Here is a 12,180-nt window from a genome sequence, read left to right on the forward strand (position 1 = left end):
CAAAAAGAATACTAAATAAAGAGTACCGTAAAAATTATGACAATAAAAAAGTACTAAATTCCTCTACATAAATTTGAGTTCTTTTCAATCCAAAAAATTACAGTAAAAAAGTGTTTAAATATGGTCATAAATAATAAAAATTCATTTTTTATTTTATTTTTTATACATAAGTGATTTTGGATGATGTAATCTAAATAACATTTATTTTATTATAATCTATTTTGATATAAAATTATCAAACAAATCATATTTACACCAACTCACTCTTTATCAAAACCAATAAATTTGTGAAATCAATTTAATCCAAACACCATTTTATAAATGGTAATCCAAACACATACTATGTACAGGATATTAATTAGTAACATTATTTATCTTGTAAGCAAATTGCTTTGGATCCAAATTTGCACTGCAAAGCCACCCTTGACTACATTGCAGCCAAGTACATGGGTATGGTAGAAAACCTTGTCAAGGTATGTGTATCCCAACTTCTAAGAATTTTGTCAAATTATTCTCTAATGGCATCTCTAATTTCATTTGGAATTGTCTTTCAGATTTATGTCCCAATTTACATTGAGCGTCATTGGTACCTTATGATAGTTGACATGTTGGAGGGTAAGCTTGTTTATTTGGATTCCTTGAAGGACAAAGACGAACGCCAACGCAGGGTGAAGCAAATGGTTACCGTTGTATGTGTGGACGTAACACTCTAGATTTTTTCCCTTTTTCTGTATTTTAATTAGATCGTAAATGGAGTCAGCCATATTTTATCCCACACAGGTTATAAGTTCACATAGCCAATTTAGACTCATGAAACCACAACTCATATTTACTATTTCTCTCAACAGGCCGAATTTTTGGACATCACGTTGAGTCAGCACAAGTTTTATGATGACAAGAGCAAGTCACAAAAATCAATCTTGACATTCAGGGTGTATGAACCATGCATTTCACAACAATCTGGGTACTCCTATTCAAAATTTGGCTAACTTGTTTGGTTTGTTTTTGTTAAATCATTATTGATTATCTTCTTCTTTCATAGATTGGATTGTGGTGTCTGGGTCTTACAATGGATGATAATGTCTGATCTATGGAATTTTTATAACGTAGTAGTCAACGACATAACTAGAATGACTAGCAATTGACCTTGTGATGGGAGAACACAATCCACTTAGGGATTCTGTTGCCAACAAAGCAATCAAATACTGGGATAGCAAAATGCTAATGTCCAACAAGAGACGTAGAAAGGCCATCCGAAGGAACTAAAAGGCCAAGCTGTTCTTCCAGCCCCACAACATAAGCATGTAAAGAAGGTAGTGGTGGACCTAAAATCTGGTTATACATGAGCTGTAAGGCTATTCACTTTACCAAGACATCTTGCTATTTTTTTGGTGTAGTTATTGGTTATGCAAATGGAAACTTTATACCATTTCGGGCACAATTTTTTTGGTGTAGTTATTGGTTAACCAAATGGAAACTTTATACCATTTCGGGCACAATGGTGAATGTCAAATCTCTATTTTATAAATCACTGTCTGTATTATTGGAAAATATTACATTATTTTATGCAATGAAATATTGGAGTAAATCGAATAAAGGCCAACCTTTTTTTTTTCTCATTTCTATGTATAACCATGAAATAAAGGCCAAGTGTCAATACCAACAAAAAAAGAGTAAATATGGCAGGAAACATTCATAATTCATAACTTGTGGAATCTAGTTGTCTAATAAGAAATTTGGCTCATACAAGGCAATAAGTTTCACTAGTCCAATGCCCTATTCTATTGTTGCTGGAAACACAACAACAAACAGCCCTCCACTTAGATTCATCAGAACGATGCTTTCGTTACCATCTTTTTCAACTACGATGTCCAAGCATGTCTACCAGCCTTGCACTCATTGCACTAATCTTGCTCATCATCTGTGGACGGAGTTAGGTGAGAAACTAAGTCGACCTACGTTAATACAATCAATTTATGACTACATTGTGCGTACCTGCATCAATTGATCTCCATTGTTCTCCTTAGCAGCTTGGTCGACAAACTCACTGTGCCCATCAGCATTCAGACCACGAGAATATTCCCAACCCCTCTCATTCTTATAGGCAGTCGATACTGAACATCGAACCTGCAAGCTTGATAATTTCAATTACAATATATGAATAAACCCTAAAACCCTTACATAAGCATGGTCCACCATGAACAATCACAATTCAAATATAATTCATCGCACCTAATAGATGTACTTCATACAAAACTAACCAAGTTTATAATCAACTACTATAATAAAATTAAGTTGAAGGCAAATAAGACTCACAAATTCTGTTGGGGATGACCCTTCCGATCCAAAACCAGCAACTCCCTCCTCTTGTAACTGCTCTTCACGATTCGATGCCATGTCCTCACCCCGACCCCGGCACTGTCTTTTGTTGTGACCGAATTTCCTATACTTGCCGCACCGTCGTTTCTTACCATTTTGCCTTTTCACCCGAGGAGCTCCCTTCGTTTTCACGACAACTGGGTCGTTGATATGAGACACGTTCGTTTGTTTCTTTGCACCGCTAAAATCTTTGCAGTTTGCTTCAAGATCCTCACATATTGCACGTATCCCATTCATCGCCTTTATGAAGAATGACGACTTTCTTGACCCGACAAACAACATCCATTGTGACGCAGTATGGAGTGCCCCATGTCGAAGTAAAATACTCCTCTCACTACCATCGTCTGTAACCTCAACATAGTGCTCCAACGACTTCGCATCTTGCCTCCATTTTTTCAACACCAACCGGTCAGGTATTTCTGTTAGGTGCTCGTATTTCATCACGAAGAACATGTGTCGACATGGATACCCTTTTTTGTTCCAAAAATAGCAGGGACACACAAGATTGCTTAAAACCCTATCATACAACACAATTAGGTGTCTTCCGGGCTCCCTATACTCCTCCAACGTGTACACCATCGTGGTAGATCGTCTCACTTTTGCCACGAAGTTCACGGCACCAACACCTTCTATCTCTTTCTTCACATCAGCAAACAACTCTCGCGTATAAACACTCGCAACAAACTTCTCAATGGGGTCTAGGCAAGTAGTCATCACTGGAACGCCATTTATTGATCTAAATTGTGCAAGTAGTTTGTTATTCCGATACTCTCACACAAGCAGTTCAAGGTTTTGTACCATCTCAAGGATGCTATGTCTTGACTTTAAAAATTTTTTAACATTCGAGTTGATCCCTTCACACCGAGAAGTTGTCCGAAACCCAGCACAGAACTTGTCGCGAAGGTATGCATTGGCCCACATGCTTCTCTTCTCATAAGTTTCCCTAAACCAAAAGGTGTCATGCAAACCATGCTCCTCCATAGCTGTTGCCCACTCTTCTTCAAAATCCTCGATCTCCATATCAGCATACAACCACTTTTTGAAAAGTTGACGCAACCCAGCATCTTTAACATTCACAGTGACTTTTTTTTCCATGTGCCACGCGCATAACCTATGGGTTGCCTTCGAAAAAACTGACTTTATGGCAGCTTTCATTGAGTCACAACCATCGGTGACAACAACCGAAGGCATCTTGTTACACATCACTTCTAGCAAATTTTCTAAAAGCCACTTGTACGACCCAATGCTCTCATCTAGCACTAGCCCGAATCCAAAAATTGTGGTATGTTTATGATTGTTAGAACCTGAAAATATCACCAATGGTCTTTTGTACTTATTCTTCTTATACGTTGAGTCAAATGCAAGAACGTCCCCAAAAAATTGATAATCAGTCCTGCTACCTCCGTCGGCCCAAAACATGTTTGCCAACATGTTATCCTTAGTTAAATTGTATCTTGACATGCTCATTAGGTCTGCAACTGCCTTTCCCTCTAGGTATACGATTGCGGCATTAGAATCCCCATCCACTATCTTGGCACGCTTACTCTGGTCAACATAGTTATATGCATCCTTCTTACTGAACCCCATGAAGGAATAACCACCCGCCTGGCCAGCCATATACCCTAATATTTTAGATGTCGGGACTCCATGAGCCTGCATCCCATGAATTTGTGCCTTTGCTGATTCAGTCATTTCCCTAAAATTTGGTATCATATGCACCATTCCTGCTGGTGTCAGATCATGATTATGCTCCAATATTACCTTCCTAACCCTCCAAACATTGATGTTGATATCAAGGTAAATTGATAACTTTGCATCACAATTTGTGCGGGTCTCAGGCTTGTGCTCCCGCCGCCTATCAACTCGGTTATAGTGTTTATGCTCCCTCAATCCTGCCCTATTACAGAAAAACCTCCTCTTAATCAACCTTCCGTCATCATCCTTACCACAATCACCCTTTCGAATGCCAAATCCGTGAAATTTACCAAACACCCTGTAAAACTCATAAGCTCCATCATCGCTGCGGAAAACCATCCTCATTATGTCTCCAGCAGTCAACCCCAAAATGTCTCCGTACTCTAACCCTTCAACATCGTCTATTTCATCCTCTAAAGACCACTCAAACTCATTATTCACATCAGTTGTGCAATCTGCTGATAGAGCCTCCATGTAAATAATGCACCCTATGAATTCAGCATAACAAGGTAAATAAGATAAAGTTACTAACACCACAGTTCATGAACAAATAAATCAAGCAACCAGCATATTGGCCATAATATAAGATAAATCCACTTAAAGAACCTATTAAAACCTCATTGTTGCTGCCATAATACTACACTCACAAAAATCAACTAACTTATATCCACTAACACAACCTAATCAGCTTATTCTTCAAAACAGAACACAAACTAAAAAATATTAAAAATATAACAGGAACTTTTAAATATTTAAATTCACTAATTTATATAATAATAAATTTCAAACTTCTAGAATTTAACATAATTTTCTATATTTTATCAATAAAATTTCACATTCAAATTCAAAAATCAAAATTTATAACCAAAGAAAACTAAAATACACACAAATGCTAAATCCACATTCAAATCTAGCAATATAATGCGGTTGTTGATCATACTTTCTATCCATCTTCAAAATAAAAGAAATTTCTAATTAATTATATCAATTTTTAAATCAAATCAATTACTACCATTAATTCCAAACACACTAATTCATTTTCAATTTACTTCTTTTTAAATCAAAACCAATCCAAAAATATTTGTTCCAAACACAGTTCGAACATTGGAATTAGTACTTTGAGTAAGAGGCTTCACTGAACCACCTCATAGTTTGGAATTGCAAAAACAACTCTTAAAAAAAATAAAATAAATAAGAAACCAATGGCAAAATTTCGAGAAGAGTTATAGTAAAGCAGCTAATCACTCTGAAGAAATAAATCAAAAGGTTGCCGTTAGTTTTTCATTTTCCATGTAAATTGAAAGAGATACATTACGAAATCATATGCTTGAAATGGATCATGCTACAGTGTATACAAATTCATTCAAAATCAACAACAAAACAACATAAACGTTCAAAAAAAATGAAGCCTTCCAAGAATGAAAATAAAAAAAAAATTGATTTAGTTTAGAATTTACTCATTTAACAACTACTAACTGACTAAACCCAGCCATTATAACAGCACTAAATCAGATTACCAATTTAATTTAGTTTAGAATGACTAAAATCACGGATAAAAAGTGGAGTTTCATTTTATTCATAAAGATGCAAACAATGAGGCTGATTTTCTTGCTATGATTGGAGTTTTTAGTAAAGCGGAAATGGTGAATTGAATTTAACCTCCAAGACCATTTGTGAATCTTCATTAGAGAAACCCCTTGTCTTTTTCTTTAGGTATTTGCTTTCTTGCTTCTTTAATTTTTCACAACACAAAAAAAAAAGGAAGACTAAAATCAACAACTAAGCAAGAAGCACTAAACTAAACCAATTAAAACTCACTAACCATTGAAGCGCGAAAGAAGAAATAAAAAATAAAAGTCACAAAACACTAAAACAAAGCAAGTAGCAAGCAGTGGCCACTGAGAGAGGAGTCAAGAAGTGCTTACCGTAGAGGTGAGTGATGGTGAGATGAGCAGAGGCTAGAGACTGGAGGGGCGACCAGGCGAGGTAAGCGGCGTGTTCAACAGTTACGTGAGCGGCCAACGACGGCAACCTCTGGTCGATGGAGGGAAGTGGGAGGAAAGTGGTTGCTATGGAAAGTAGGGGTATTCGAGTGAATTCTGAATTGCTGATTATGGGTGGGCATAATTTAGGGTTAGATTCAGAAATTTGAGTATTTTTATGGTTACTATTATTTTTTTTAACATTATTATTATTATTATTATTATTATTATTATTATTATTATTATTATTATTATTATTATCTTTGTTTTTTTTGGTTATGTAATTATTTTCTCTCCATGAGAGCGTGAAAATTTTGGAAATTATACTAATGTGATAACAAAAATTGAACTCTATATTTATAGAAGGATAAAAATAAACCTAAGCCCACAAAAAAGCCCAACAAACAGATCACTTTCATTAGAGTTAATTTACATTGAGTTAATAATGTCATGAAGGGAACAGCTTCAGAGACACTACTGACTCAAGTCAGATATTGTCTCCTGAAAAACGATTTCAAAGACACGCGTCACGAAACAATACTATCTCCGTTATTTTCATCACCTAAAGAAGCAAAAATCTTTCATCACCATAGCATTCACCTTTCTGGAAACAAAAAAAAGACAAATAAGGTATGCCAATGGGCCTGCAAGGGCAAGTTACGACCTTCGTAATATTTTTGATCTTTTGAATAACCCATTCGATTTGAGAAAAGCGAATGCATAAACAACTTGGGTTAGTCGAGTAGTCAATTCACTCGTAAAGTTAAGTAAGTGTTAAGAATTTGAATTCTGTCTTATGCACGTAGCAATTTATTAGCCAACGACAGACTCTTAAATAAAGATCGAATCCGCAACGAATTAATTCTTGACTGATCGAGATGGAGGATAACATGAACGACAAAAAAAAAATGTACAAAATTCAGCGTTATAGAACCTTATATAGAACTGAAGTTATGTACTATATATTATTATATCAATTATTGATGTGAATCCATATGAGAAACTCATAACAAGTTTTATCTCATGAAAAACTAAAGATTTCAACACTTTCCGATGCCTTGATGAGATCGCTAACTTAATATTCTACCCAAATAATAGATGGTATCGGAGACTAAATTTTAAAATGGTTTCTCATATTCACTATGTTCATTATTTTAGTCTCTCAATTTTAAAATTTACTATATTGATCTCTGAGATTTAGATTTGGGCATCATATTAGTTTTTGGACTTTTTCCAGCATTGAGTCTGCGAGCGAAGTGTTGAACTGGTTCTAACTTATCACGTTGGACATAAGGTTAAATGGTGTTATTTTATTTTGGTATTTAAACAAGGCAAAAACAAAAAGATGAAGAATTTATATAATGTGTAAACTATTTTCTCTCTTTTCATTCTCTAAAACAGTTTTATTTTTGTCTTGTTCAAACATCAAAACAAACTATGTCATTATATTTAGTTCTGTGTCTAGCATAGCAAGTCAGAATTAACTCAATATTTTATTGGTTGACTCAACGTCAGAAAGGGTCCAAGGACTAATATAGTGTTTGGAACTAGATTTCGAGAACAAATATAATGAATTTTGATTCTGAAAAACTAAAATAATAAAACTCATGAAATTTAGGACTCACTATGAGATTTAATCTACATATATAGCACGCTTTTGCAATTTGCTACCTCCAATACAAAAGTTAATGCGCGAAATATTTTAGTTTATTATTTACAAAGTTATAAAATTATTTCTCTTAATATTTTAAGTTGTCTACTCTACTTTATGCGAAAATTTCATTTTATTAAAAAAAAAATAGATTATACAACTCAAATTCTATATTTTCTATTATAAAAATTTCAGTATTAATCAAGTTATGAAATTATATTCTCTAAACTAAAAAATTAGTATATAAAATATGAAATCGATATATGGTGGTCATTATTATAATGGTTACACTATGATTGTATAACTTTGTCAATATTTAAAAAGTTTTAGTAAAATTAATATAAAGACACTTTTTATACATTTTTGTAGTATTATGGTTAGGGCACATGCAAGGGACTGATTCTTATTTGACACTGCCCGGTAAAATATAGTTATGAGAGTGACTAATGAATGATGGTGAATAAGTTGTTAAATATGAAAACATAATAATGACAAAGCAACTACCATTCACATACATGTTTGTGTTGGGAGATGGCCGGTGATTCATATTTTTCTCCTCAGTGTGTGATTGTAATAAAAAAGAACGAATTATATAGTCCATTTTAGGAATACCCAAGCCATCTATGCCTAATCGAGAGAAAACATATTGATTAAACTAATCTATATTAGGAATATTTGTTTTGATTTTTTACATTTATAAAGGTGCAAAACTGATGACAACATACAAGCTAGTTAAAAGACTCAAAAACTTTTGATATATTGATTAAACTAATCTATATTAGGAAAAAATTGTGTTTAGTTAAACTATTGTATTTAGTTAAAATTGTGTTCTAATACAATCTTTAGATAAAATGTAAAATGTTTGAATTCTACTCTATGTTATTATATATTATATAAATATTAATATGTTCAGTAAATTAATTGATATATTAATTAAATAAAAAAATAAAATTTGACAAATTGTGTGTACTTTATAATATAAAAATTAGGGTTTAACTAATATATACTCTAAAGACATATGTTCTAAAGGCACATGATAAACTTATTATTAGAGGAAAGTTTAAAATATTTTTATTTAATAAATACAAAATAAATACATTGAAAACTTAAATTTTTTTTATATTTTTAATAAGAATTTTTTAATTTATAATTTTAACATGTGTTATTAAGACACAACATAGATAAATCCTAAAAATCATAACAAAATAAATGTTTTGTTTTTGTAATAAAATTTATGACACAAAAAATTATATTATCACAAAAAAATATTCTATAGGTAAAATATTATTACAAAATATATTTTTTGTTACAAATTTTTTTTATACTAAAATATGCCGTAATAATTCTATAATAATTTTAATTTTGTTATAAAATTGTTTTGTAACAAAATTTGTAATTTTTGTAACCATTTTTTTTAGTTACAAATGTAACTTTTTCTTGTAGTGCGAGCATGTTTGATTTATGTTGTTGAGTAAAACGGAGTTTTATAATAGACATAATAGGCTACTTCCGATATATATGTGCTGTTTAACCTAAAAAATTCAAAAAGTAATCGATGAGTATTTTAAAATATATATCTAACCTGTATAAAGTTTTCGTGGACATATTTGAAATATATTGGCTAATCAATGTATGAGTTGGTTCGAAATGGTAGTTAATAATTGTAAATATATATTTATAAAAGTATTCTTCAAGGTTCGAAATTAAACACTACTACAACGAACATATCACTTCTTTGACAAATTTTTTAGGGATTTGCAGCTGTTTGAAACCGTCATAAAATAGATTATCAATATTTAATAACCCTCATCTTTTAATAAGATGTGGAAATAAATTTGCAGTTGTTTTTAGTAATTACTGGCATAAAATTCCTGATTTTTTTTGTGACAGTTTGTAATTAGCATTAGATCTTCGTTTAAACTGCCACAAAAATATTGTATTTTGCAGTACATGTATTTAAGTGTTACTATTTTTTGTTTTTTTTGTTTTTAACATTTTTGGTATTTTTTTCAATTCTTTTAGGATATATTTTTTAATTTTAAAATATTATTATTTTTTCCTCTAGTAATCTAAATGGTTTGCAAAACTCATGAAAATATAAATGTGAAATAAATAAATATATGTATCTATTTAAATGTCGATGACGTACATGTCTAATTAAGGTCAAGTGCTAGTTTATATATAGTATAGAACAATTTAGAGAGTCAATTTAATTCAACCAACTGTTTCAAAAATCAGCCAACAATTGAATATTAAAAAAAATATCCAATAATAAAATCAATAAATACACACAACTCAAGTATAAAAAGAATATTTGAAATGAATAAAGAAAATCAATTTAAAGTATATAATTTAAGATTTTAAATTTAAAATTTGGAATTTAAAATTTGGGAGGACGGATGGTGGTTGGCGGAGAGGGGGGGTGGTCGACAGCAATAGGACAGTAACGGATAATCAACAAAAATGGTGAGTGAAATTATAATGTTGGGAGGAAGAAATAAAAAAGTAATTAAAAAATAACGAGCGATTAGATTTATTTGTTTAGCTAATTTTTACGAGCAATGTTAGGGCCAGCAACTTTGGTATTTTGTAACCATCAATTGGTCATCAATAGTGTTTTTAATGGTGTGAGATTACATCCAATGGTGAGAAATCAGTCAAATCACTCACTTTTCTTTTGATGGTTAAGTACTGGTCAGAAAACATAAAAGTTGCTGGCCTCCTAAATTTTTCCAATTTTTATTGCCCCTAACCAGCTTGTTATATACGTGCGTCAAGTCCAACTTATAAGTAATCTCATGTTATTATTGTCATGAGATGTAAATACCAAATTTTATTTTGGAAAATTAAAACATATATGATCAAGTGTACAGTTGAATGTGGAGATTTGGCAAAAATAAACAAAAAATAAATAAATAAAACACACGGATCTGTAAAACATCCTACCTAATATATATTAGAAAAAAATTTTAAATATACCAGTACAACAGTATTTTAATAATTTTTAATTATTGATCTTAATTATAAAAAATATATATAATTAAAATTAATGATTAAAAATTACTGAATACCGGTGTACCGGTATACTTAAAAGTTTTTCTATATATTACAAAATTACACAACGCACACAAACGAGAAATCATTGGCACACATATACAAAGCAAGGATGAAAAGCCGAAGCAAGCAGCAGCAACCATCCTTATTATATTGTTCGTGTCCATGATTGATTATTGCATATTTGCACTTATTATATATATATATTACAAAACCTCTTAATAATATTAACCACATAGCCAAACATATTATTTTATAAGTTGTTGAGATTCTTCTTCATAAATAGCTGTTGGATGCAGCTATCTATCTATGCCTTGAGAAGATGAGAATCAAATTCTTTAGCATTCTTGTCAAATAACTCCATGAATCCATATGGAGCTTCAACATTCTCATTGATTTTCTCGTATTCAATAGTGAATTTAGCTGAGGCACCACCATCACTCTTCTCAAACACTTGAAGAAACAACTTAAAGACTTTATAGTTCTTACTTATATCTCCATCGAAAAGATTGTATGTAATTGACTTGTTCTCCTTGTCAATAGCTTCAATTTTCCCCTTAAACTTAATTGGCTTGCCATCTATTTTTTGTCACAATAATCAATTAAAATAAACAATAAATAAAAAATGTATATATTAATTTATATAAAAATATTCATTTGGACGTTGATTAAATTAGGTTAAATTATTCTATTAGTCATTATAATTCATCAAATTTATAATTGACTCTATACACTTTAAATTTGTATTCGTATCCCTTGTCGTTCAAAAAATTTTGTAAGATGAATGAAAATGTTTTTATAATGTTTACTATCAAAATAAAACTAATTATAAATTTAAAATAGGTACGTACAAAGATCTAATTAAAAATGTTTAAAATATAAAAATCTAATTATAAGTTTAAAAAATTTATAAGAACTAACACACTAATTTAACCATGAAATTATTACCTACGATAAGAGTCCAATTCTTAACCGAATGAGGGACATGCCAGTTATCACCTTCATGCAACTTGGCTTCATGGATTCTTTCACAAATGTTTTGAAACTTGTGGGATTGAGTTATAAAGATGTTGAAGTACTTTGCAGCTGGTGTTTGGACCGTAACTTCAATACTAAGTTTACCACTTAGCGCCATGTCTACTCGAGAAAGAAGCCAAAAGTATTTGTGAAGCAAGAAAAGTATGTAAATGAGAGATGGATAAACATATTCTGCCTTATAGAGCCTTATATAGAAATTAAAGAATATAGATTCTGATCTAGTCTAATTAATAACGAGGCATGAAGTGACGCAGTTAGGTTATAAATTGTTTTCTAAAATTTAGTATAGGTCATCTCTTTAATATTCATGTTTTATAAAATTTAAAATTTAGTACGACTCAAAATACTAAGATAGATGGATGATCAATATTCATACATAAA

The 12,180-nt window shown here is 31.5% G+C and overlaps 2 protein-coding genes across 2 annotated transcripts; both read right to left on the reverse strand.

Annotated features, from left to right (window-relative positions):
• Nucleotides 1–1,668: 1,668 nt before the first annotated feature.
• On the reverse strand, nt 1,669–6,191 carry LOC112766495 (protein FAR1-RELATED SEQUENCE 5). Its single transcript, XM_025812392.3, has 4 exons — nt 6,000–6,191; nt 2,317–4,562; nt 1,996–2,127; nt 1,669–1,921 (listed from the first exon to the last, which is right to left on the reverse strand). Exon 2 carries the CDS (start codon nt 4,546–4,548, stop codon nt 3,151–3,153), a length of 1,398 nt encoding a protein of 465 aa, XP_025668177.2. The 5' UTR covers nt 4,549–4,562; nt 6,000–6,191; the 3' UTR covers nt 1,669–1,921; nt 1,996–2,127; nt 2,317–3,150.
• A 4,826-nt stretch (nt 6,192–11,017) lies between these two features.
• LOC112765532 (MLP-like protein 43) lies at nt 11,018–11,978 on the reverse strand. The gene is made up of 2 exons (XM_025811431.3): nt 11,710–11,978; nt 11,018–11,340 (listed from the first exon to the last, which is right to left on the reverse strand). The coding sequence occupies exons 1-2, from the start codon at nt 11,894–11,896 to the stop codon at nt 11,069–11,071; spliced, it is 459 nt and encodes a 152-aa protein (XP_025667216.1). The 5' UTR covers nt 11,897–11,978; the 3' UTR covers nt 11,018–11,068.
• Between the last annotated feature and the right edge of the window lie 202 nt (nt 11,979–12,180).

The sequence above is a fragment of the Arachis hypogaea genome, chromosome 17, assembly GCF_003086295.3.
Source record: "Arachis hypogaea cultivar Tifrunner chromosome 17, arahy.Tifrunner.gnm2.J5K5, whole genome shotgun sequence".
NCBI classification, from domain to species: domain Eukaryota; kingdom Viridiplantae; phylum Streptophyta; class Magnoliopsida; order Fabales; family Fabaceae; genus Arachis; species Arachis hypogaea.

Coding starts and splice junctions, on each gene's coding strand:
- LOC112766495 (XM_025812392.3), bottom strand. CDS start 4,548: ATGGAGGCTCTATCAGCAGATTGCACAACTGATGTGAATAATGAGTTT.
- LOC112765532 (XM_025811431.3), bottom strand. CDS start 11,896: ATGGCGCTAAGTGGTAAACTTAGTATTGAAGTTACGGTCCAAACACCA. Junction 11,341..11,709: donor GAATTGGACTCTTATCGTAG/GTAATAATTTCA, acceptor GACAAAAAATAG/ATGGCAAGCCAATTAAGTTT.